Here is a 24,635-nt window from a genome sequence, read left to right as displayed (position 1 = left end):
AAGGTTTTAGTTTTGCGTTAATCCCAAACATTTGATCTGTACTTTGATGTATATCATTTAAATAGCTTAACCAAAAATATCTTCTCAATGAAAAACCTCTAACTGGAATTTTATTTCTTGACATTTAAATACTTCCTGTGTGCACAAATTTGGCATTCATTTTCGGGGTATTCCCTTAATCTTTCCCAACTGGGCTAACTGTGGTTACTGAGGATAGAAGCTGTGCTGGTCCACAGGACACTCCTATTCCCATAGTTCTAGGCCATTAAGTGATGATCTGAAAGTTTTCCCCCAGAAAGGACTGGGGACAGGTTTCAGGCTCATGGTACCCACTTCCCAGTAAGACATAATTAACCAAAGATGCAGATGGAAATGGATAGGCTAGTGGATGCTAGTTCCATCTCCATGGTACTTGTGAGACACTTTCAGTGCCAGAAGGGGCAGAGCCATGACTTTGTGCCCACTGAGCCCAGAGTGGAATTTGGGTAAACTGAGACCCTTCCACCACGGCCAGAGCAGACTTTAGCCCTGAGTTGGTTCTCCTGAAGGGTGGGGAGATACATAAATATTTGTTCATGCTTGGCCTGAGAAGGATGTCTTGCTCCCTGCAAATATTCACAGGATTCCAGTTGGAGCAAAGTCAGGATGCGTGTCCAGAGCCCTCCCAGACTCTGGAACCTGGCAGCAGCGAATCTGCTGAGGGACAACGAGGCCTCGGCCATCACTGCTCTGGAGTATCTGCCCACCGAGCTCTTCCCACCTCTGTTCATGGAGGCCTTCAATGGGAGACACAGCGAGACCCTGAAGGCCATGGTGCAAGCCTGGCCCTTTGTCCGCCTGCCTCTGGGGGGCCTGATGCACATGCCTCAGGAGGAGACCTTCCAGGCAGTGTTGGATGGGCTCGACGTCCTACTGGCCCAGAAGGCTCCCTCCAGGTGAGTCTGATCCACGTGGCCTGGTAGGGTCCTAGAGGTCCTTGAAGAGACAGCCGGTGTCCTAAGTGACTAGCCAAGGGAGGGGCCAGAAGCTTCTGATGATGCCAATGAAGAAGCTCAGAGGCCTAGGCCACTGTTGAGCTCACTTTGGGGAATGCCTTCCTGACGTGTAGGGGTGCTTAAGATGCAAGGGACCTGAAGAACATGTCCTTACCTTCTAGTGATGCTCAAATGTACTAGAAGTGGAGAAGCAGGAAGGATGGAAGGGGAAAAGGAGACAGAGGAAAGTGAGGGAAGAGGAAGGAAGGCAGCAGGGTGTCGGGAAGGTGAAGTAGAAGCACAGGGGGGAGTCTGAGTGTTGCCTAAGTTCTGGGACTCTGGTTTCATTCAGCGTGGATCGTTAAGCATCCCATGCAATCTGCTGTTTCCCCACAGGAGGTGCAAACTGCGGGTGCTGGATTTAAGGAATACTGGCCAGGACTTCTGGAACACATGGTCTGGAGCCAGAGCCCCTGATACGTCCTCAAGTTCATCGATGGCACCAGTGGCTGAGGACAGTTCAAGGACAGAGCAGCCCTTGCCTGCCTTGAAGGTGTTCATAGGACTTTCCCTCGATGAAAGGAAACTGGATGAATTCTTATCCTACCTGATGGGATGGGTGGAGAAAAGAGAAGGTTCCATACACCTGTGCTGTAAGATGCTGAGCATTCTTTCAGAGCCCATTATGAATGTTATGGATGTCCTGAGAAAGGTGCAGCTGGGCTGTATCCAGGAGTTACATGTGGACTGCAACTGGACTCTGCCCACCCTGGCCTCATTTGCTCCTCTCCTCGGTCAGATGACTAATATGCGGATATTCTTTCTCTCCCGTGTCCACATGTATATACCTACGAGGCAGGAGCAGCAGTACGTTGTCCAATTTACCTCTCAGTTCCTCAGGCTGCACCACCTCCGGGATCTCTATATGGAATCTCCCTCCTTCCTTGAAGGTCGCCTGGACCAGATGCTCAGGTGAGGATGCCACCCTTGGCAGTGTGACAATGAACAAAACACTAGACCCTCCGATGCATTGCCTCCTTCGCTGCTCCATCCTGAGGTGGGGTATCACAAAACTACCCAAATCAAGAAGGTAGAGGTTCTAGAAATGGTCACCATGCTAGGAAGCTATAGACTGGGGTATTCAGATCTAGTGATGGAGGTTTCGTGGTTTTTTTTTCCTTAAGAAGAGATATCTATGTTCCGATTACTTAGTAAAAGATGTAAGTGAAGAGGGCGTTGAGGAGTGGAAACCACTTCAAACCTGAGCATTTCTAAAGAGAAGCTCTGTGCTCACAGCGTTTTTGACCACAATGAGCCTGTCTTAAATTCCCTGTCTGTAAAAGGTTATTCTGTGCTCCCGATGAGGAAATTAATATATAAGAAATGGATGGTTCTGGAAATGCCTGTAAGAGAGAGGGAGTCAAAAGGATGATTAAAAAGTGGTAGATGGTTTGGTGACAGACAGAAGTGAGCCCCTGCAGACCGGCAAGCCCTGCTGGTGTTCGGGGTCTGGCCCAGACAGAGACCTTCATGCACGCCACCCAGGAGCCTCGCTGGCCAGAGGTCTGGGTACCTAGGGGCCAAGCATGGACTGAAGGAACCTGAGTTGAAAGCATGTTTGGTCTTGACTGACAAAGTAAAAATTCAGTGATACCCGCACTTGACTGAGACTGTATCAGGCTCTCCTTTGAGCATATTCTAGGACATTCCATTGTCTACTTCCATCTTCATAAGGAAGTGGAGTATGTTGCACTCTGCCTGACCGATGAGGAAAGAAAGCTTCCAAGGTTCTGAACTTGCTCCAGTCACACAACAATGAAAGTGGAAGGCATTCTGGGTATTGATCAGGACCAGACGGTCAGAACAGACTTGGCCTTGAGCAAGCCATCTATTTGTCTCTCACCTGCCACCCCAGCTTCCCAGACCTAATTCTTCCATTTCTCCCCAGGTGCCTGGAGAATCCCCTGGACAACCTTTCAATAACCAGCTGTCAGCTAACAGAGTCAGACTTGGCCCACTTGTCCCAGTGCCCAAGCATCAGGCAGCTAAAGGGCTTGGATCTGCATGGTGTCACACTGACCAGCTTTAGTCCTGAGCTCCTCCAAGTTCTGCTGGAGAAAGTTGCGGCCACCCTGCGGGAACTGGACTTAGATCAGTGTAGAATCATGGACTCACATCTGGAGGCCATCCTGCCCGCCCTGAGCCGCTGCTCCCAGCTCAGGTCCTTGAGCCTGTGTGGGAACTTCTTCTCCATGGCCACCATGGAGAAGCTGCTGCGACACACCGCCGGGCTGCCCAGTTTGAGTCAAGAGCTGTACCCTGCCCCTCGGGAGAGTTACAGCCCTCAGGGAACTTTCCACCCAACGAGACTTGCCTCGCTTGGGGCTGCCCTGTTTGAGATTCTGAGAGGCTTAGGACGTCCCAGGACCATCCAGCTCAGCTCCAGCTCATGTCCACACTGTAGCAACAGAATATTCTATCATACAGAGTCCATCGTATACCCCTGACTAGTTGGTTGCCTCTCTCAAAAGCTTTCTTCTGGGCACTTGGAAACTGAAATCTAGGGCAAAATACATAATGAAGTTCCCTTGGCTTCAGTGTGAATGGGAAAAGCTAAGGTGATCCAGCGGGGGTGCAGGACCGCAGGGGAAATGTTGACTTGGGGAGGTGATGGGACATACGTTTACAGGGTCAGAAGTATAACCTCAATTTCTGGAGGTGGATACGGGATACAGGCTTGAAACGTACATGTTGGAGCGATCGATCCCTGTGTGTACGGCTGTAAAGAAATGATCAGAAATAGAGGCCTTCCGTGTAAGCCGACTACTGCCCTCCTTGGTGTATTGCTCTGTTTTCTCAGTTTACGCCTCAGGAATCTCCAGCTACTGATGAAAGAATAAAGGCACCGAGTTGTGCTTGATTTGAAACCCTACCACTCACTCCAGTTCTGTCTTCTGTCTGGGGCATCTCTTACCTCCTCACTTATTTCTGTGGTTGTTCAGGGGTTAACACACACAAAGGGGGACACACTCAGTGGCCAATGAGCCATTGGAACGAAGAGCTCTTGGCAGGGCCCTCACTGCTGACTCAGGCCACGACCCTGGACCTGAGAGTTCCTCATGGTTCCCCAGGTGGGGCTACAATTCTCAGATGCTGGCCTTTGTGTGTGCTGGGAAAGGGCTTCACTGCCCAAGGTGCATGGTTCTGGAAGGGGGTCTTCCACACTGCAGATAAACTGGAGATTCTGGTCCTCACCAACCCATGCCTGTCATGAGCGGGCAGTGGTCCTTCTTGAGTTAATCTAGTCATGGTCAGTAAAGACATCGAAATTCCTTTTAGCCAAATACTAAAACCACACAGGCATGTAACATGGTTTGAGTATTTCTATACCTCATTAAAAAATTATATCCTTTTGGGGGCTGGGTCATATCAATGAGAGATTGACTTTATTTATCTCCAGTAACCCCCTATCAGGGAAGAGCAGTGTAACATGTTTTGACATCAGCATATCAGGACGTGTGACAAAACACCTGTGGGTGAAGGTGACCCTCTTACCTAATGTAAGCCACTGTGTCAGTCAGAGTTCTCCTGAGTAACCAATAGGGTACAGCTGATCTTTGAACAATGTGCCTGTTCGGGGTGCTACCCTCTGCTTACTTGAAAATCCCCAAGTAACTTATAGACTGCCCGCCATCTCCTCATTCCTACATCCTTGGATTCCACCAACTAGATCCTGTAGAACATCACTTACTATTGAAAAATACCTGTGTGTAAGTGGACCTAGCATTTCAAAACCAGTGCTTTCCAGGGTCACCTGGATATATAGATATATACTAGAAGAGATGTATTATGGGATTGCACAGTTACAGAGGCTGAGAATCCCAGTCTGCTGCCCGTGAGCCAGAGAACCAGCAAAGCCGGCGGTGTAACTCAGACCGAGGCTGAAGGCTGAAACCACAGGATCTGACAGTCTATTTCCTGGGGTACTCACAGTGTAACTCCAAGTCTGAGGTCAAAGCCCTGAGAAGCAGCGGATCACTGGTGTGTATTCTGGAGTCTGAAGGCTCAAATCGGAAGTTTTAATGTTCACGGGCAAGAAGAGAGAGAAGAGAATTTGTCTCTATTCCATCCTGACCCCAAGAACTCTCCAGGTCCAGCTCCATTTCCACAACCCAGTGAGCAGGTGCCTATTAGAGGGGACTCTTAATTAGAATTTCCTCTCTCAGGAACGCAGTGCTCTTCTCCTAAGCTTTTGTTGTGGACAAAGTATGTAGCCTGCCATTTCAGTGAACAAAGGATGATGCAGCCAAAAAAGCCATCAGCCACTGCAGCCCCCAGGTCAGCGGGCACAGAGGGAGATTCAGAATGGAGGAACAGGACACGGGCCATCGGTTGTGAAGAAAGTGTCAAAGGAAGGCACCCAGTAGGCTCCTGCTTTGCATCTTCCCACACATAGAAAAGCACACGAATCATCAGCTGGAGCTGTCTCATTTTTGTGATCAGCAGTCATCTTTTGATGTCTGAATACATGTTTTATTTTTTTTTCCCAGCAATTGCTCCTACATATGCTGGCTCCTCCCTTACCTCTTTGGAACATTTCCTCAGGGCTATCCTTCTGGCCACCTTCCCCTGCTATAGTGCTAAGTAGGGCCACTGAATAAAACACAATTCTCAACTTCTAGGCTGTGCATTTTTTGTCAGTCAACAAGCTCTTTCAAGACCCGTTCCAATCCAAAATGTCCTGTCCTCACTCACGTGGCTTCCTCCAGGCCTCACGACTTGTTAAGCTGTCCAGATGATCTTGTATCTACAGCCATCAAGGGTGCTGTGGGCTCAGAAGTGGCCGTTACGGAGGGTCCCAGAATAGTGGTGGGAGGGAGTGCATGGCCTTGAACCAGACGGAAGCCAGGGAGAGGAGGCTGGGGCAGTGGGTGGGGCAAGACCATCCAGGCAAGGTCTTGCGAGGGGACCATGGGAAGTTTGTGAGTAGGATTGTGACAAAACCTGATGCATGTTTTCCATTCCCCCTACTTCTGTTGGACCCTGAGCTGGGGCAATTAACAAGGAAGGAGGGACACTCCTGGCAAGAGATCCTGGCTTGCACTTGAGTGGCACTGGAGACCATTTTGAGGATGTTCTGGAGACCGAATCAGCGGCACTGTGCTCTCAGAGTGTAGGAGAGACTTGAGGGTAAGACAGAAGTTGAGGGAACTTCTAGAGCTTGGTCATGACTTCCTGAGACTGGACGGAGTGGGAAAGGAGCAGGTATGAGAAAAAAAAGTAAGGAGTCTGGTTGGCGGGGAGCGCAAGATGCCGAGAGGCAGGCTGGCCAGACAGAGTGGGGATGGAGGGGGTGTGGGAGCTTGGCAGGGGGCCGGTGGCAGCGGGGACCCAGCCTCGAGGCTCAGCCCCGCATCCAAGCAGAGCCCACCCTCCGAACCCACCCAGGCCCGCGAGCGCTGGTCACTCAGGCCCCCGCCGCCAGCACAGTGGGTTCTTGGAATCATGAATCCTGTTTAGAGCCCGGGTTCTTCTGGGGTTCCCTACGCAAATGCAAAGGAATTGGTTAACCAGCTGGTTTCCCCATGGGCTGCGCAGCAGCAGCTCCTGTCTACTCCCCCAGCAGGTACCCTGGAGTGAACCATACCTTCCAAACAGGTTACACATCTGGCACTCCTAATGAAATGTCCTGTTCCCCTATCAGCGGGGAAGCGTCGCCCTACTCCTCTTTCCCCAACCCCTACTAGCCAGCTGTGTACCCAGCGCCAAGTGCCTACCCCCAGCAGAGCCCATACATGGAAGGTACTGTTGCAGCAAAGTGTGTTACAGCTCAGTGTTACAGCTTAGTTGCAACAGCGACCTGGATCCAGGTGAGAGACCAAGCAGCACCCGGAGGGTTGGAGAACTCAGGTTCATTACTCCCGGGGGGCCCAGAGGAGTTAATACTCCAAGCTCTGGACACGGCCTGTAGGTTTACATAGGCTTTTATAGGCTGTCAGTCTAGACTTTGTAACATCATATGCAAATGAGGTGTAACAAAGTTGACTAATTAGGAATGAGCTTTGTAGAAATGGATCAATCAGGAGTGGTAGAAATGGACCAATTAAGAGTGAGCTCCATGCAAATGAGGTGCTACAAATGGACCAATCAGGAGTTAGTTCAGGGAACCAATAGAATCTTAGGGGTAAGTTTCGCTTTCCTAGAAGCAAGTCCTTTCAGAGGCAAAAAGTGAGATAATGCCACTGGGCCAGGGAACCAGATGGGGCTGGCAGGAGAGTAGTGGCCCTGCCTGGGGGTCCTGCTGGTCTTTTTCATGGGGCTTCCCACCTCAGTACCACACTGAGCCCCTGAACACAGCACGCTCTCACACCATCCACCACACCATGGTGGTGTCGCCCAATGGCATGCCAGTGATGATGTACCCTGCTCCCATCCCTCTGCCTAGAGGCAACTGGGTCACTGTGGGCATAGTGGTGGGGACGGCTATGGCCAGGTCAGCAGATACCCTGCTGACTGCCCACTCTCCAATTCCTGTCCCCCTCCACCTTGTCACTGTGCCCACGTATCAGGCCCAAGAGCACCCACCTACAGCTCCATGCCCCTCAGTGGTGATCACCCTGCAAATGTTTGAGGATGGAGCTGTGCAGGCACATCACGGAGGTTCCACAGCTGGTGCTGCCAACCTCACGCCTCCAACCAGGACTTTCTTCTTAATGCTCTTGACACATAGCTAAACACTACTGCGGCCAACCCAGCAGGTCCCAGCGCCCTTAGTCTGCAACTGACTCACTCTGTGGGATGGTCTTGGAGCAAACCCTGTTTTGTGGGCTGCCAGGCACCTGTTTAGCTAACTGTAACTATCAAAAGGGAGTATTAATCTACTCTGAATCCTGTCTAGTTGAATGCTTGTTCAAAACAACAAACATCAAAACGGAGCTCGCTCAACCTCCCTGCAGTGACTGGTGCAGAACCATCATGTGCAAAATCCAAAGGAATAGAAAAGTATTGTACACCTTGTATCACTCATGCGCTGTTGTGACATATGCAAAGTCTTAAAGTTATAGGTGCTAAAGTGATTTCTTCATAGAGCATCTGAAATCTCTTCAACAGTTCTTCAGCCTTTTAGGGTTGACATGGGTTGCCAGGTGGAAACCTGATCTTGGAGTTTCTAGCCATCTGTCCTTGTGCACTGAGCACACTGGGACAGTGGCGGGGACGGGGACAGTGTAGGGGGCCACCGCTGCTTGGGGTGGGGCCAAGTTAATGGGCACCCCTTTCTTGCCATTTAGGCTTGTGGGATCTGTGTGATGTGGACATTCTTAGGGGCGGATACAGTTAAGGACAAGAGGTGATTTATGTATCAGCAAAGCAATTTTCTCTGCTATCTAAGTTTTCATTACAAATCTCTTAGAGACAGAGGTGATGTTTTCTACGTCTTTATTGGAAAAGTCTTATGTAGAGCTTAATTATTTTCTTGGGATGGAAGAAATGTGATAGAGGAACAGCCCCACTTGGAGGAGGTATTGGCCTCTCCTTTATTTAGCTTAGAAAATCATGCCTTCCCCCCACCTCCGAGAAATGTTTGAATCACCCGAAAACATATGTGGGTGCTGGTGTTCTCGCTCCCACAAGGAAGGGGAAAGAGTTCAGGTGTGTGTTGTGAAGAAAGTTGTATATTTAAGAACTATGAAAAGGGAGCAAAACTTTTTTTTTTGAGAAGTAAAGTTTGTTGGGCCATGTTAGATTGAAGATAATCACATCATGAAGTGAGAAAAAAAAACAAGTACAGACTAGCACATGCGATACAATTCTGTTCATACAAAATATGTATGTCCTCATCGAGAGCTGTTTGCGGATGTCTCCCATGGAATGTGTATTTCATACCTGGAGGCAGGATTGTGGGGATTCGAGGGGAATTCCAGTCCCAGCAACTTACAGCCAGGCCCCCTATCCAGGTTAGATCTCAGGTCCAGACGGGCAAAGGCACGCAGTCTCTCTTCTGATGCCACGAGGGTCTTTCCGGGTCAGAGCAGAGTACCACGTTGGATAGTCTTCTGGTATTAGAAGCTACAAGGTGTTACTCCAACAGCCAAATGTGTCCCCAGACATGTTTTGGGAAAATGTTTTAAAAAGCAAAATTTGTGATCAGAGTTTAAAAACCAGATTTTATATGACATTTTACTCTCCAACATCCCTTGGGGGAAAAAACAGTAGGAAGTTCTAGCAACACTGAACCTGCATCCCCAAAGAGCATCTCTCAGCATAAACTGGGAGGCAGCTTCTTTGAAGCAGGGTCCCGTGCCCCCCAGGTCTCCCTGGTTTCTGCTTGCAGCCTTCACTCATCCACCACCTGGCCCCGGGGGTTGTGGAGTTTGGGTTTCAAAGAGAAAGATGCCCAAGAAATTTGACCTGAGTTTGGGGATTTGCACACGCCAGAGAAGGAAACAATTCTCCTACTCCTGTAGTTGGCAAAGGGTGGGAAGTTCCCAGAAACTCCATGTAGCCAACGCCTCCACCAGTGGCTGTGTGAGTCCTTGTTTAGGAGAAAACTAAGGAAGGAAAGTCAGATTCAGGAATAACCAAGGTTGCTACCGAGTCACCCAAGTCCCCAGGGAACCTCAGAAACAATTTATTTCTCAGATGAAGAACCCATTGGACGTGAAGTGTGGCGCCAGCAATGTCTGGTCGGAAATGGGACTTCAAAATGAGCCCCACATAATTTTACAGGTCAACACAGCTTTGTTTTCAAATTCATGAATGAATGTGCTGAGCATCCATACACCCCAATTCACCAGCATCCCCTAGGTGTTTTCTGAAAACAGAGAGTTGCTTTGGGGAAATGTGGTTTTGAATTATTTTCACATCTGCTCCCAGAGTGATTTCTAATAAGGGAAACCCTAAGCCTGAAGCCATAGCCACCTGCAAATTGGTGTCAAATTGGCCACTAGGGGGCAGGCTTGTCCAGCCAAATGCGCTAAACTCCAGGCAGGAGAGCGGGGACAGTGCTGATGATGGGTGCAAGTAGATGCACCAGTTATAACCAATAAGCCAACCAGTGGGGGATATTGATGTCGGGGGAGTATGTGCACACGGTGGGAGCTGGAGTCAGATGGAAACTGTACTTTCTGCTCCATTTTACTGTCAACCTAAAACTGCTCAAAAACAATAGTCTACTTTAAAAAATAATTGTAATCCTTCCAGCTCAAAAGTTTTATTGATCTATATATTACATTTTTTTAAAAAAGAATTCTTGTTCATTGATCTTTAAAATCAGGTTTCAAGTCTCATTTGTTTTGAGGCTCCAAACCAAGTTAAACATTTTTTAAAAATCCACATGCATTCTTTTAAAAGTGCTAAATTACTTTTATAGTTTTCAAAACATTTTGTATCTTTAATATTTATATAAAGCATTATGCAAATATTTATACTCAACTAGCATTTATGTGACAGCAAATTTAAAAAAAAAATGCTGAACTGCACATTCCTGCTTCCAAAACTGATTTATATCCTCAGGTCTGATCTACCAGCAGGTGGCCTAGGAGACCTGAGACTCAGAATGTCTGTCACTAGAGACGCATCCTGTCTCTCCTGTGCCTCCCCTCCCCCTCCCTCCAGGGGCTGCTTGAGCAGCTTGGGTGAATCCTGACTCACTGGTGGCCACGTGTATAAGCTGAGTTCCATTTCCAGCCCTGGGTTTTGCTCTCCTCCCTGTTGTGAGGAATAGACGCTAAGCTAGAGGGATGAAGCTTCTGGTGGTGTCCTCTAGGAGGAGAAAAGAAAGATAAGACCCCTTTGCTGAGCTCTTACACCCTGCCAGCTCCAGGACCAAGCCCTCAGTGAACAACATCTCACTGGATCCTACTAAAATCCCGTAAACTGAGGGTACAACATTATCTTTATTTTAGGGGGAAACTGAGCTCTTCTCTAAGCTCCTCACAGCCCTGCGTGCCTTCCCTCCCCCAGGTAACCACCACCACCTCGGAATCCTCAGCAGGGAGCCTTCATTTGGGTGCACTTTGTTCAGGGCTACTGTGATGGTTAATTTTATGTGTCAGCTTCACTGTAGGAAGGGATGCTGAGGTAGCAGGTCAGGCATTACTTCTGGGAAGATCTTTAAGAGCATCTCTGGAAGAGATTAGCATTGGAATCAGTGGACTGAGCGAGGAGCTCTGCCCGCACCAATGTGGGTGGCATCAGCCTATCCTTTGGGGGCCTGAATGGACGAAGGAGGACCAGTTCTCTCCTCCTCTCTCTTCCTGCCCATGAACGTTGGAGCTTCTGGCTCCCCAGCCCAGAGACTCTGGGATGTGCACAGTGGCCCCCTAGTGCTCAGGGCTTTACTTAGAAGTGGAGCTACACCATCACTTCCACTGCTCTTCAGCCTTAAGCCTGGGGCAGACGTGTACCACCGGCTTTGCTGGTTCTCCAGCTCCAGACAGCAGACCATGCGACTGCTCGGCCGCCGTAACCGTGCGAGCCTCTGCCCATAACATGCACGCATCTGCACATACAGTGAGGCTCCAGGCTCACGGGACCGAACTGCGCAGGCTCACTCAGAGGGGGATATTTTTCAATAGTAAATACAGTTCTTCACCATCTGCAGTTGGTTGAACGTGGAACTGAGGATGGGGAGGGCTGACTACGAGTTACAGGCAATACACGCAAGTGTCTTTATATATACGCCGACGTGCTGGTGTCAAAGCGTGCTGTACGGTCCTCCGTGACGGGGGGACACAGGGGTTACAGTGAGAATGGTGGCAGTCTCTCGTTGATATGACCTTATCCCCCACCCCAAACTATATAATTTTAATGTGATATAGACATATTAAAACCACGTAAATGCCTATACTGTTTAAGTATTTTGCTAAAAGGAATTTGATGTCTTTACTGGCTACAAGTAGATTAACTCCAGAAGGACCCCGACCCACTCGTGACAGGCATGGGTTGGTGAGGCCCTGAGGCTCAGCTTATCTGCAGGGTGGACGACCCCCTTCCAGAACCATGTGCCTTGCACTGTGAAGCCCTTTCCCAGCACACACAAAGGCCAGGATCTGAGAATTATGGACCCACCTGGAGAACCATGAGGGATGCTCAGGCCCAGGGTCATGGCCTGAGTCAGCAGTGAGAGCCCTGCCAAGAGCTCTTCATTCCATTTTCTCACTGGCCCCTGAGTATGTTCCCCTATGTGTGTATTAACCCCAGAACAACCACAGATGTAAGTAGGGAGAATAGAGACTTGGCAGGAACGGCAGGGGTTTGAATCATAGACAACTCAGTGCCCTTTCTTTTATTTTTTATCAATAGCTGGAGATTCCAAGGTGTAAACTGTGAAAACAGAGTAATGGGTCACACAGGACGCCAGTCCATTTATACCGCAGTTCTCTTTATTTCTGACCATTTCTTACAGCCATCCATGCAGAGATAACGCCAACATGTGTGTCTCAAACCCAACTTTCCCTCCAGAAATTTAGATTCCTACTTCTGACTTGCTACATACATGTCCCGGAAAGTCCCACCAACTCCCCAAGTCAACATTTTCCCTTGAAATTCTGGACCCCTGCTGAAATGTGCAACCACATTTCCTTTTCTCATTCAAATCGCGCTGAAATCTGAAACCACGTGTCTCTGTTCCCTTCAAGATGCTCCTATGTCCTAGATTTCAGTTTCCAGGCGCCCAGAAGAAAGCTTTGGATCGATGCACCCACCTAGGCCGGCACGTAGCAGTGGTAGAGAAAGGGCTCCTCACGAGAGCACAGCTTGCTGCCCCAGCGAGGACAGGGGCTGGAGCTGAGCCAGATGGCCCTGGGACCTCCGAAGCCCCTCATGATCTCAATCAGCTCGGCCCGAAGCTGGGCAAGTCTCCCCAGGTGGAGGGCTCCGCCAGGGCCGTAACTCTCCCGAGGGGCAGGGTAGAACTCTTCCCTTAACCTGGGCAGCCCGGCGGTGCATCGCAGCAGCTTCCCCATGACAGCCATGGAGAGGCGGTTCCCACACAGGCTGAAGGCGCTGAGCTGGGAGCAGCGGCTCAGGGCGGGCAGGATGGAATCAAGTTGGGGGTCCATGACCCCACACTGCTCTAAGTTCAGCTCCTGGAGGGTGGCTGCGACCTTCTCCAGCAGACCTTGGAGCAGCTCAGGACAAAAGTCGCTCAAGCTGATGCCACTCAGATCCAGGCCCTTCAGCTGACTGATGTTCGGGCTCCGGGACAGGTGGCTCAAGTCTGATTCTGTTAGCAGGCAGTTCGTTACTGAGAGGTTGTCCAAGGGAGTCTTCAGGCACCTGGGGAGAAATCCAGACATTAGGTGGGAGAAATCAGGGAGCCAGGTGAGCGACAGTTGGGAGACAAGTGATTTGCCTAAGGCCAAGGTCATTCTAACCACTTTAGCAAGGTCAATACCCAGAATTCCCAGTCTCATTTTAGGCTGAATCCTTTCACCTTCTCTGTGTGGTTGGGTCAAGCTCACAGAATCTTGAAAGCTCTCTTTCCTCATCTGTCATTCAGAGTAAAACTTACTCCACTTCCTTAAGGATAAGGATGACTAAATGGAATGGAATGCACTCAACATGCTCAGAGGGGAGCCTAATACTGAGTCTCAGTCAAGTGTGAGCATCACTGAATTTTAATACTTGGAGACAAGACCGAAAAAAAAAAAAAGCTTTCATTTCAGGCTTCCTTCAACCCATGTTTGGTCCCTAAGCTCCTGTATCTCTGGGCGATCTGAAGCTCCAGGGAAATAGGCAAGAGGCCACATCAGCTGGGGTTGCAGTCTGCAGGGGATCACTTACATCCCTGCATCACCTGCAAACCATCTACCACCTTTTATTACCCTTTTGGCCCCAGCACCTTTGCCATCAACTCCAGAATCATGTATTTCTCATATATTAATTTCCTCATCTGGAGCAAACAAAACAAAACAACAACAAAAAAACCCCAACGTTTTACAGACAGGGAATTTGAGACAGGCTCACTGTGGTCATGAAACTGATGAGCACAGAATTTCTGTTTGAAATGCTCGGGTCTGATGGGCTTCTCTGTCTTCAATGCTCCCTTCACTTACCTATTTTCCTATGTCATCTGAGCAAAGACATCTCTTGCTAAAGAAGAAATGCACGTCCTCCCTCACTAGATTCCAAAGCCCCAGTTTATAGCTGCCTGGCACGGTGTCCCTGTCCAGAGCCTATATAACGGTTTGTCCCTCTACCTGGATTTGTGTGGTTACGTGATGCCACACTTCAGAACAGAGCAGCAAAGGAGACAGTGCATTTAAGGGTCTAGTGTTATGTTCACTGTCACACGGCCAGTGGTGCCGCCCTCACCTGAGCATCTGGTCCAGGCGGCCTTCGAGGAAGGAGGGAGATTCCAAATGGAGATCACGGAGGTGGTGCAGCCTGAGGATCTGAGAGGTAAATTGGACAACTTGCTGCTGCTGCTGCTGCTGCTGCCGATCAAATTCAGACACACGGACGTGGGAGAGACGGAGTCTCTGCACATGAGTCATCTGGCCTAGGAGAGGAGCGAACCTGGCCAGGGTGGACAGGCGCCACGTGCAGTCCACTTCCACCTCCTGGAGACAGTCCAGCTGCACCCGACTCAGGACCTTCATGATATTTTTCACGGGCATTGAAACAATCTTTAGCTTCTTACAGCGCAGGTGAATCAAACCTTTCCTCTGCTGCACCCACCTGAGGAGGTAGGTGAGGAATTTACCCGGAGTCCTTTTCTCAAGACAGAGGTCTGTGAACACCTCCAAGGAAGCCAGGTGCTGTTTTGTCCTTGAACTGTTTTCAGCCGCGGGTGCCATCCATGAGCTTGGGCACACACGGGCCCTGGCTCCAGACCACATGCTCCAGAAGTTCTGGCCGGTGTTCCGTAAATCCAGCACCCGCAGTCTGCACCTCCTGTGGGGAAACAGCAGGTTGGCTGAGATGCTTTAAGGGCCAGTGAATAAAGCCAGAGTCTCAGGATTTAGGCAACATGCACACTTCCCACCTGTGCTTTTACTTCCCATTCCTGGCGCCCCTGCTGCCTTGCCCTCTTCCTCTCTCTCTGCCTCACCTTCCTCCAACTCCCTTCCCCCTCCCGTCCCTCCGTGTTCTCCACTTCTAATGTCTTTAAGCATCACTGGGAGGAGGTGGGGGGCATGTTTTTCAGGCTCCCCCGCACTGAGGCACTCCTACACATCCGAAGACATTTCCCAAAGTGAGCTCAGCAGAGGCCAAAGCCTCTGAGCTTCTCATTGGCATCATCAGAGCCTCTAGTCCATCCCTTCGGCATCCACTCTCCTGACCCCAGCAATATTTTCTGGACCGCCCAGGACCCTACCAGGCTGCCTAGATCTGACTCACCTGGGGCGAACCTTCTGGGCCAGCAGGACGTCAAGCCCATCCAGCACTGCCTGGAAGGTCTCCTCCTGAGGCATGTGCATCAGGCCCCCCAGAGGCAGGCGGACAAAGGGCCAGACTTGCACCAGGGCCTTCAGGGTCTCAATGCGTCTCCCAAAGAAGGCCTCCAGGAACAGAGGTGGGACGAGCTCAGTGGGCAGATACTCCAGAGCAGTGATGGCCGAGGCCTCGTTGTCCCTCAGCAGGCTGGTTCCCGCCAGGTCCAGGAGTTGGGGTGGGGTCTGGACACTCATCCTGACTCTGCTTTGAAAGGTATCCTGTGGAAACTTCTAGGGAACAAGGCATTCATATCAGGCCAAGCATGAACACACCCTACTCTGCCTCCCCACCCTTCAGAGCTTCCAACTGAGGGCTGAAGTCACTACTCTGGAAACGGAGGAAGAGCCTCAGTTTTCCCCAGTTTTACTCCAGTCCCTGCGAGCACAGAGCCATTACTCTGCCTGTACTGACTCCAGAACAAGTGTCTCAAAATTTCTGAGGAAAAAAACCCACCAGTCCTTTCATTTCCATCCACTGCTTTGCTTAATTCATGTCCCATTCAGAAGTGGGTCCCAACAGCCTGATGGCGGACCCCAAGTTTAGGTAGGGGGACTTTCAAATCATCACTTAGAGCCCTGAGACTATGAGAAGAGGAGTGTCTTGTGGACCTACCCAGACGACATCCTCAGTGACCGTAACTAACCTGGCTGTTAAGGACTAAGAGAATACCCCTAAAATGAATGCCATTCGTGCACAAAATAAATATCTTAAATGTAAAACAATAAAATTACAAGCAGTTATATGTTTTTCATTAAAAAGATTATCTACTTGGTACACACATTAAAAAATGATATAAACCAAAATCCAAATCAAAATATTTGGGACTGAGGCAACACTACACTTAAAGGCAAAACCAAAACCTAAAATGTGTCTATCTGAAAAGAAAGAATTAAAAATCTCTCTGCCATCCTGCATGTCAGCATTAAAGATCAGCAGACCACATATAACATGATGTCGTCCTTCGCTGAAGTCAGTTACCCACCAGCTCTGATGTGGTTGGAAGGGTGCTCAGATCTCAGACCTCTTGGGGAACCTGCCAGCGACTCTGGTGACAGAAAATTCTGCATCTGTCTCTGGTGTCTAAGGCTTTTATACCTGTCTAATCACATCTGCCCACTTTCCAACAGCCAATCACAAAGCGACACCTGATTAGATTCTGGACTATCACACAGGTTAATCCTGATTGGATTGTCAATCTCTGGATGGATTGATTGAGTCAGATGGTCATTCAGAGACTGAGAAAGATTGAGGGGAGGAAGGGGTGGAGTCAAAGACTGATTCATTCTCCGCGATGTTGGATTGAGTTTTACTGCTACGGACAGTGTCAGCCCTGGATGTGAGACAGGGAAGGGATGACGGGTTCCTGACATTGTCCAGAAAAAGCAAAACTTGAAAGAACTGGTGTTGGGGGATCTTTGGCCAAATCGAAGTTATCAGAATGTCCCAGAATTAAAACAGCCTCATGAAGACAGTGCTGTTGTTCTGAAAGGAAATAAAATAAATGTGTCCCTGTATCAAATGTCACTTAAGTGTTGTTAGAAACGTAGGAGTTCAGGAGCACATTCAGGAAGCAAGGGAAATGCTTTGGGGGATGTGGTTGGTTTCCGAGCCTTAAGTCAAGGCTTCCCTGAAGGAGGTCAGGTCAGAATCACAATGAGAAGGAAGGTGGGGACTGGGCAGTGTGGAGCAGGGCAGGCATTCTTTCTTTTTCTTTTTTTTTTCATGGACAAGTGGTTTTTATCTTATTTCATTTCTGTTCTCTTATTTGTGAATGAGGTAGTTGACTTAGATTTTTCTAGGGTAATTTTAATTTGGGGGGAGTGATTAGGTTTATTTATTTATTTTTAGAGGAGGTACTGGGGATTGAACCCACAACCTCATGCATGCTAATCAGGCACCCTACCGCTTGAGCTATACCCTCCCCCGCCAGAGCGGGGCATTCTTAGAGGCACCCTGTGAATAACTCAGTTGTAAAATATAGGGTTTTTTGTTTTTCCTCTTGAAAAGGAATGAGGTTAAAAGATACCCCAGGATAGACTTGGGTTCCATTCACAGTGCAACAAGGACAAGTGGGGATTCACAGCCGAGGAGCAGAGGGGTTGACGGCTGGAAAACTGCTAAGAAGAGACATCAGGTCTGAGGGCAGGAAGGGGATTCAGGCTGAATCAGCCTAACTCTGTTCCTGCCGAGGGCCGTCTAGGGTGGTCTGATGCCAGGAGAGAGGCCTGAGGAAATCCGCCCAGGTATCAGGATGGTGGTGCACCACTGGTGGGATTCTTGTGAAACTGATTCATCAGGGGTCCTGCTAAAAGCAGGTTTTACAAGAACGTGCACAGATGGACCGAGCAGAAGGTTCAGGTGCCTGACTAGTGTTTAGTCAAACAAAGAAAGTCATTTGAGGGGACTGCGTTGGGCACGGGTGGCCTCTGCCAACACTGATGTAGTGAAATGCTGGGCCAACTTGGAAACAGGTAGACGGTCAGAGATTGGGCCGGGAGGGCGCAGGCTGGTCACATGGTCTTGGAATGAAACGGGGAGCTATTGGAAGATTTTCATGACCTGATTAATGTTCTCCCATTCGTTGTGATGGTGCATGGAGATGAAGCTGTAGGGGAATGAGGGAGCAGGAAGGGTGGGCAGGGAGAGAGGGGTGAGAATCCAGGCTTGTGAGAAGCCGTCGTGTTGGAGACCCACAGCAGTGGGCAGACAGGGGAGGCGCCGGAGCACTGGCAATCTGCTGGAGGCTCGGGGATCGGGGTTGGGGGGGAACGAAGAGAGGACGATGCCCACTGGAGTGCTGAGTTGGTCCATTGCAGGCTGGTCCTCTAGGGTGAGGGGCTGCTGTAAACTGGTTGCTTGTTTCCCCACTCTCCAAATTCATATGTTGAACCCTTAATTCCCAATGTGACAGGATTTGTAGCTGGTACCCTCGGGAGATACTTAGGTTTGGACGAGGGATGGGGTCGTGAAGGTGGAGCCCCACAACAGGGTTAGTTCACTTCTCATGGAATGAAGAGACCTGAGCTCCTCTCGCCCCCACCACGTGAGGTCACTACAAGGTGGCCCCCACTTCAGCCCCACCATGCTGGCTCCCTGATCGCAGGCTTCCAGACTCCAAAAGTGTAACAAATAGATTTTCCTATTTAACCCACCCAGTCTCTGGATTCTGTTATAATAGCGTGGACAAACTCAGACACAGTGAAGGAGAGACAAACAGTGGAGGGGGGGACCGTAAAGTGCTTTGTGGGCTCATTTTTTTTTTTTTGGACAAGACACACACAAAAAAGCATTCAGAAAGTGGTGGTGCGCATAGTAGGAGAAAGTAAAGTGCAGGTCACAAGACTGATTTTACAACGTATTTATACAAAATTCTGTGTGAACATAGCATTCTTTCGTTCATTGTTGACCTAGCCCCCAAAAGGGTGTGATTACTTAATGTGGTGTTAAAGTAGTAAAACCACGTTAAATGCCTCATGATATTACTATTTCACTAAAAAGAATCTGTATCCTTTCCGGCCACAATTAGATTAATTCGAGAGGGATCTCTAGCCACGAGACAGACATGGGTGGTGAGGACCAGAGGCTCCGGCTTATCTGTCACTCACCGAACAGAGTGTGTTCTCTCTGTTGTGTGTATTAACCCACTGAAGAGCCACAGAAATAAGTAAGGAGGCGAGAGGATCTAGAAGAAAAAAGGCCTTGGGGGAATGATCACGTTCTGGATCATTGTCAACTGAGCGCCTATTTTTTTTTTCTCATCAGTAACTGGAGATCCCTGACGTGGAAACAGAGAAAACAGGGTAACACATCATGGAGAGCACCAGTCCATCGATGATGAGGGTCTTTTTATTTCTGACCATTTCATTACAACCATCCATCCAGGGATCACTCCAGTACATGTGTCTCAAGCCTGAATCCCCCTCCAGAAATTCAGGCTCATATTTCTGACCCCAAAATTTCCATCAACTCCCTGAAACAGCATTTCTCTCTGCAGTCCTGCACCACGGCTGGATCACCTCTCCTTTTCCCATTCACACTGAGCAGATGTCTGAAACCATGGGTCTGTGTTCCCTTCAGGGTGCACCTATGTCCTAGATTTCAGTTTCCAAGCACCCAGAAGAAAACTTTTGACAGATGCAACCAACTAGGTGGGGGTATTCAATGATTTCTGTGTGCGAGAATTCCCTATAGCACCAGGGAGCCCAGGGGATGGAGTTAAGCCAGATGGTCCTGGGACGTCCCAGGTCTCTCAGAATCTCCAGCAGCTCAGCCTGCAGCCGGGTAAGTCTCCCTCTGAGGGGAACTCCAGCACAGCTGTAAGTCTCCCGAGGGGCAGGGGACCCCTCCTGACTCAAACTGGGCAGCCTGGCGATGTGACTCGGCAGCTTCTCCATGACGGCCGGGGAAACAGGGCTCCCACACAGGCTGAAGGCGCTGAGCTGGGAGCAGCGGCTCAGGGCAGGCAGGACGGTCTCGAGTTGGGGGTCCATGACCCCACACTGATTCAAGTTCAATTCCTGGAGGGTGGCTGCAACTTTCTCCAGCAGAACTTGGAGCGGCTCAGGGTTGAAGTCCGGCAGATCCAGGGCCTTGAGCTGACTGATGTTCGGGCACCGGGACAGGTGGGCCCAGTCTGATTCCTCCAGGAAGCAGTGACTTATTGCCAGGCTGTCTAAGGGGGTCATCAGGCACCTGGGGAGACACGGAGCAGTTAGGTCTGGGAAACAGGGGTGGCACGTGACCTCAAGACAAATGATTTGGCCAAGGTCAAGGTCGTTCTGACCACTTGATAGAGATCAGTACCCAGAGTTCCCAGTCTCATTTTAGCCTGAGTCCTGTCACCTTCACGGTGTGACTGAGTCACATTCATGGACTCTTGGAAGCTCTCTTTCCTCGTCTGCCAAGCAGAGGGCGACAGACTCCGCTTCCTTGTGAGGGGCTGAAGCTCAGGGAAGGCACTAGCCATGCTGACAGGAGCGCCTGACACACTGTCTCAGTCAAGTGTGGGCATCACTGGATATTAATATCGGGAGACAAGACAAAAAATGTTTTCGACTCAGACCTCCTTCAGCAAAAACAAACAAAAACAAAAACCTTTTTATTGATGGGGAATTTGAGACAGGCTCATTGTGGCCACTAAACTGGGAGCACGGAGCTTCTCTTCAGAAACGCGTGGGTCTGCCATTGCTTCCCTTCCTCAGCGCCTCTCCACTCCCCCGTGAGTGAGTCTCAAGTCATCTGAACAGAGACCTTCCCTCCTAAAGTAAGAATCTAAACTCCATCACGGATCTGAACCGCCCAGTCTGCACCTTCCTGGCACGGTGTCCCTCTCCCCAGCCTCTGCCCCAGTCTGTCCCTCTACCTGGATCTGTGTGGTTACGCGATGCCACACCTCAGGAGACAGCAGCCAAGGAGACAGCGCATGGGACAGTCTAGAGTTGTGCTCACTGTCACACAGCCAGTGGCGTCGCCCTCACCTGAGCATCTGGTCCAGGCGGCCTTCGAGGGAAAACGGAGATTCCAGATGGGGATCCCAGAGGTGGTGCAGCCTGAGGATCTGAGAGGTAAACTGGACAACACGTTGCAGCTCCTGCTCCTCAGAGACAGACACGTGGAGTCTCTGCATGTTCGTCGTCTGGCCCAGGAGAGGAGCGAACACGCCCGGGGGGAACAGCTGCCACTCAGAATTCACTTCCACCACCTGGATACAGTCCAGCTGCGCCGGACTCTGGGCCTTCATCGTGTTCCCCAAGGGCACTGAAAGCGTCCCCAGCTTCCTACAGCACAGGTGTACGGAATCTCTCCTCTGCTCCGCCCACCTCAGGAGGCAGGTGAGGAATCCATCCAGGGTCCTTTCCTTGAGGCAAAGTTCTGTGATCACCTCCAAGGGAGCCAAGGGCTGCTCTGTCCTTGAAACGTCCTCAGCCAGGGATGCCATGGGTGAACTTGGGCACACATGGTCCCTGGCTCCAGACCACATGCTCCAGAAGTCCTGGCCAGTGTTCTGTAAATCCAGGACCTGCAGTTTGCACCTCTTGTGGCCAAAAGGGCAGACTGGTTGGGATGGTCCAACAACCATGATAAATGAAACCACTCTCGGAACTTAGGCAACACGCACACTTCCCACCTGTGCTTTTACTTCGCATTCCTGATGCCCCTGCTGCCTTGCCCTCTTCCCCTCTCTCTGCCTCACCTTCCTCCACCTCCCTTTCCCCTCCCATCTTCTCTGGTTCTCCGCTCCTAGTACCTAAAGCATCACTAGAAGGAGCTGGGGCGTGTTCTTTCACTTAGGCGCTCCTGCCCTGCTGGAAGGCATTTCCCAAAGTGAGCTCAGCAGTGGCCAAGGCCTCTGAGCTTCTTCACTGACATCCTCAAAAGCCTCTGGTCCCTCCCATGGCATCCATTCTCCTGACCCTAGCAGTATCCTCAGGGATGCCCAGGGCCCTACCAGACTGCCTGGATCAGACTCACCTGGGGGGAGCCTTCTGGACCAGCAGGACATAGAGCCCATCCAGCACTGCCTGGAAGGTCCCTGCATGAGGCATGTGCATCAGGCCCCCCAGAGGCAGACGGACAAAGGGCCAGGCTTGCACCAGGGCCTTCAGGGTCTCGCCGTGTCTCCCATAGAAGGCCTCCACGAACAGAGGCGGGAAGAGCTCGGTGGGCAGATACTCCAGAGCAGTGACGGCCGAGGCCTCGTTGTCCCTCAGCAGGCTGGTTCCCGCCAGGTCCAGGAGTCGGGGTGGGGTCCGGACACTCACCCTGACTCTGCTCCAGAAAGAATCCTATGAAAACTTTCAGGTTACAAGGAATTCTTCCCAGACCAAGCACGAGCAACCTTCGTTTGTCTTCCCACCCTTCAGGGGAACCTGTTCAGGGTCAAGGCCGCTGCTCTGGCAATAGCGCAACAGGCCTGATTTATCCCAACTCCACTCCGGGCTCAGGGGGCGTAAAGCCCTGGCTCCGCCCCAGGGGCACCAGAATAAGTCCCTCACAAGCACTGAGAAGCGGGAAGAAGCCCAAGCACTGCCCCTCCGCTTCCACCCACTGCTTTGTCTGATTATGCTGCCCTGGGAAGTGGCTGCCATGAGCCTGAAAGCTGACCCCCATCTTTTTGGGGAAAACTCTCAGACCATCACTTTGGGCCCCAAAACCATGAGAATGGAAGGGTCATGGGGCCCACCACAGCCTCCATCCTCAGTCCCCACAGTGAATCCAGTTGGGAAAGACTAAGGAGAGATCCCTAAAATGAATGCCATTTGCACAAAGTAAATATTTTGAATGTCAAGAAATAAAATTCCAAACAGTTAGATTTTTTTTATTAAAAAGAGTATCTGCTTGGTTAAGACAATTAAAAATGATATAAATCAAAGCACAGATCAAAATATTTGGGATTAAGTTAAAACTATACCTAAAGGCAAAACCAAAACTTTATATCAGTTCATCTGAAAAAATCCCCCAAAAAACCAAAAACCCTCTCCCTTCCGTCCTGAGCTGCATACCACCATTCAGGACCAGCCGACCACGCGTAAGATGAGGGTGTCCTTGGCTAAGGCTGTTAACTTACCAGCTCTGATGTGGTTGGCAGGGGGCTCGGTTCTCAGACCTCATGGAAAACCCAGGAGGTGACCCTGAGCCAGAAAGTTCAGCATCTCTTCTTTGGTATCTTTCCAGACCTCTCTAATCACATCTTCCCTCTTTCCAACTACTAACATCCAATCAGAAAGCACACCTGATTAGATTCCAGACTGTGCATCAGCTTAGTCCTGATCGGATCTTTGTGTATCTGGAGCGGAAGTGATTGAATCAGACATTCATTCAGGAGAGAGAACCAACGAGGGAGGTGGAGGGAGTCAAAGACTTATTGATTCATTCCACAAACACTGATTGAGTTTCACCACTACCAGTAGTGAGAGCCATGGTGTGAGACAGGGAGGGGATTACTGACTTCTGATGGATGGGAAAAAACACAACTTGAAAGCAGCATTGTTGGGGAATCTTTGACCATATCAGAATTATCAAAATGTCCCAGAATTAAAACAGCTTCACAAGGACAGTGATGTTGTTCCGAAGAAAATGAAATAAATGTGTCTCTGTAGCAGGGATCACCTAGCTGTTACGCCTGAAACATGGGCGACCACGAGACCATTCAGGGAGCAAGGGAAGTGCAACTGGGGATGTGGCTGGTCCTCCAAGCGTAAGTCAAGGCTTCTCTGAAGGTCATCAGGTCAAAATTACAATGAGAAGTAAGGGTGGGAGATGGGGTTTTGTGGAGCTGGGCATTCCTAAAGGTGAATGATCCAAACAGTGTAAAGTATGGGTATATATTTTTTTCCCATTGAGTAGAAGGGAGATTGAAAGATTTCCTCTGTGTGGCGTTTAGAAATTTAAAGGGAGTGGCTAAGAGAAGACAGTGTCATCCTTGAAGGTGTTTCCTCCTCCCAGAAAGTTGGAGTCAACCTGGCAATGAAAAGACTAAATCTGAGAATGTGAGCAGAGGGTGAGGTGACCAGCGCTGAGAGCCACTGAGGGTGGGCGCTGTGGGCTTTTGGGAACTTGGAGCCAGTGGGGGAAATAAACATGGGCCAGTCACACACAACCCTGTAATCATCGGGGCAGCTGCTACCCGGAGAATTTTTCTTGTAGGTTCTTCTGCCAGAGGACACAGCCCAGGTGGCAATTAGCCCAGCCATATTCTAGGGCCCTTGGCAGCCGAACCATAATCCCATTGACCCCTTTCCAAGTATATTTTGATAATTACTGTTTCCTCAAACTTAGGTAAGTTCAACACAAATTCTGATCAAGGTGACGCCATTAGGCACAGAAATAAAATTCTGGTTTTCCCTTCATATTTAGCACTGTTCACAAACACCAACACCTTTCCCCCACACAATTCAGGAGCTGTGTTTGGTACTTAAGGATCTGCCGCGTTCAGATCATACCACTGAACCGGGTAAGAAGAAACCAGGGTGGCTGCCCTGGGGTTCAGCCAATTTACCAGGACAAGCCTGCCCCCTGGTGGCCAATTTGATACCAAGTTACAGGTCATCATAGCTTCAGGTTCAGTGTTTCTTTGATTGGCACTAACTCTGAGGAGTAGATAGAAAAATAATTCAAAACTTGATTCCCCGTTTTTCTGTTTGTTCTTGGTAAATATCTGGGGGCTGGTGGTGGATTTGGATGTACCGATGCTCAGAGAATTCACTCATGAATTCAAAG

At 49.9% G+C, this 24,635-nt stretch overlaps 2 protein-coding genes and 2 pseudogenes across 2 annotated transcripts; 2 read left to right on the top strand and 2 right to left on the bottom strand.

The window, feature by feature from the left end:
- The first annotated feature begins 645 nt into the window (after positions 1-645).
- Positions 646-3,481, top strand: LOC102535692 (PRAME family member 12-like). The gene is made up of 3 exons (XM_072975883.1): positions 646-935; positions 1,371-1,946; positions 2,923-3,481. The coding sequence occupies exons 1-3, from the start codon at positions 646-648 to the stop codon at positions 3,479-3,481; spliced, it is 1,425 nt and encodes a 474-aa protein (XP_072831984.1).
- A 2,998-nt stretch (positions 3,482-6,479) lies between these two features.
- Positions 6,480-7,708, top strand: LOC102535946 (myelin-associated neurite-outgrowth inhibitor-like; annotated as a pseudogene).
- A 4,971-nt stretch (positions 7,709-12,679) lies between these two features.
- Positions 12,680-16,835, bottom strand: LOC102536206 (PRAME family member 8-like; the record flags this gene model as incomplete). The annotated part of the gene is made up of 4 exons (XM_072975882.1): positions 12,680-13,253; positions 14,292-14,873; positions 15,321-15,634; positions 16,806-16,835. Coding segments are annotated over 4 exons (1,500 nt in total), but the record flags the coding sequence as incomplete, so codon positions are not given.
- A 1,119-nt stretch (positions 16,836-17,954) lies between these two features.
- Positions 17,955-24,137, bottom strand: LOC102536451 (PRAME family member 20-like; annotated as a pseudogene).
- Positions 24,138-24,635: the final 498 nt, after the last annotated feature.

Source organism: Vicugna pacos, chromosome 13 (assembly GCF_048564905.1).
Source record: "Vicugna pacos chromosome 13, VicPac4, whole genome shotgun sequence".
In the NCBI taxonomy this organism is placed as follows: Eukaryota; Metazoa; Chordata; class Mammalia; order Artiodactyla; family Camelidae; genus Vicugna; species Vicugna pacos.
This window is presented reverse-complemented; position numbering and strand designations above follow the sequence as displayed.

Bases quoted from the DNA above. Each gene is read 5' to 3' on its own strand.
- LOC102535692 (XM_072975883.1), top strand. From the start codon at position 646: ATGCGTGTCCAGAGCCCTCCCAGACTCTGGAACCTGGCAGCAGCGAAT. The intron at 936-1,370 runs GTGAGTCTGATC...GTTTCCCCACAG, and splicing joins GCCCAGAAGGCTCCCTCCAG to GAGGTGCAAACTGCGGGTGC. The intron at 1,947-2,922 runs GTGAGGATGCCA...ATTTCTCCCCAG, and splicing joins CGCCTGGACCAGATGCTCAG to GTGCCTGGAGAATCCCCTGG.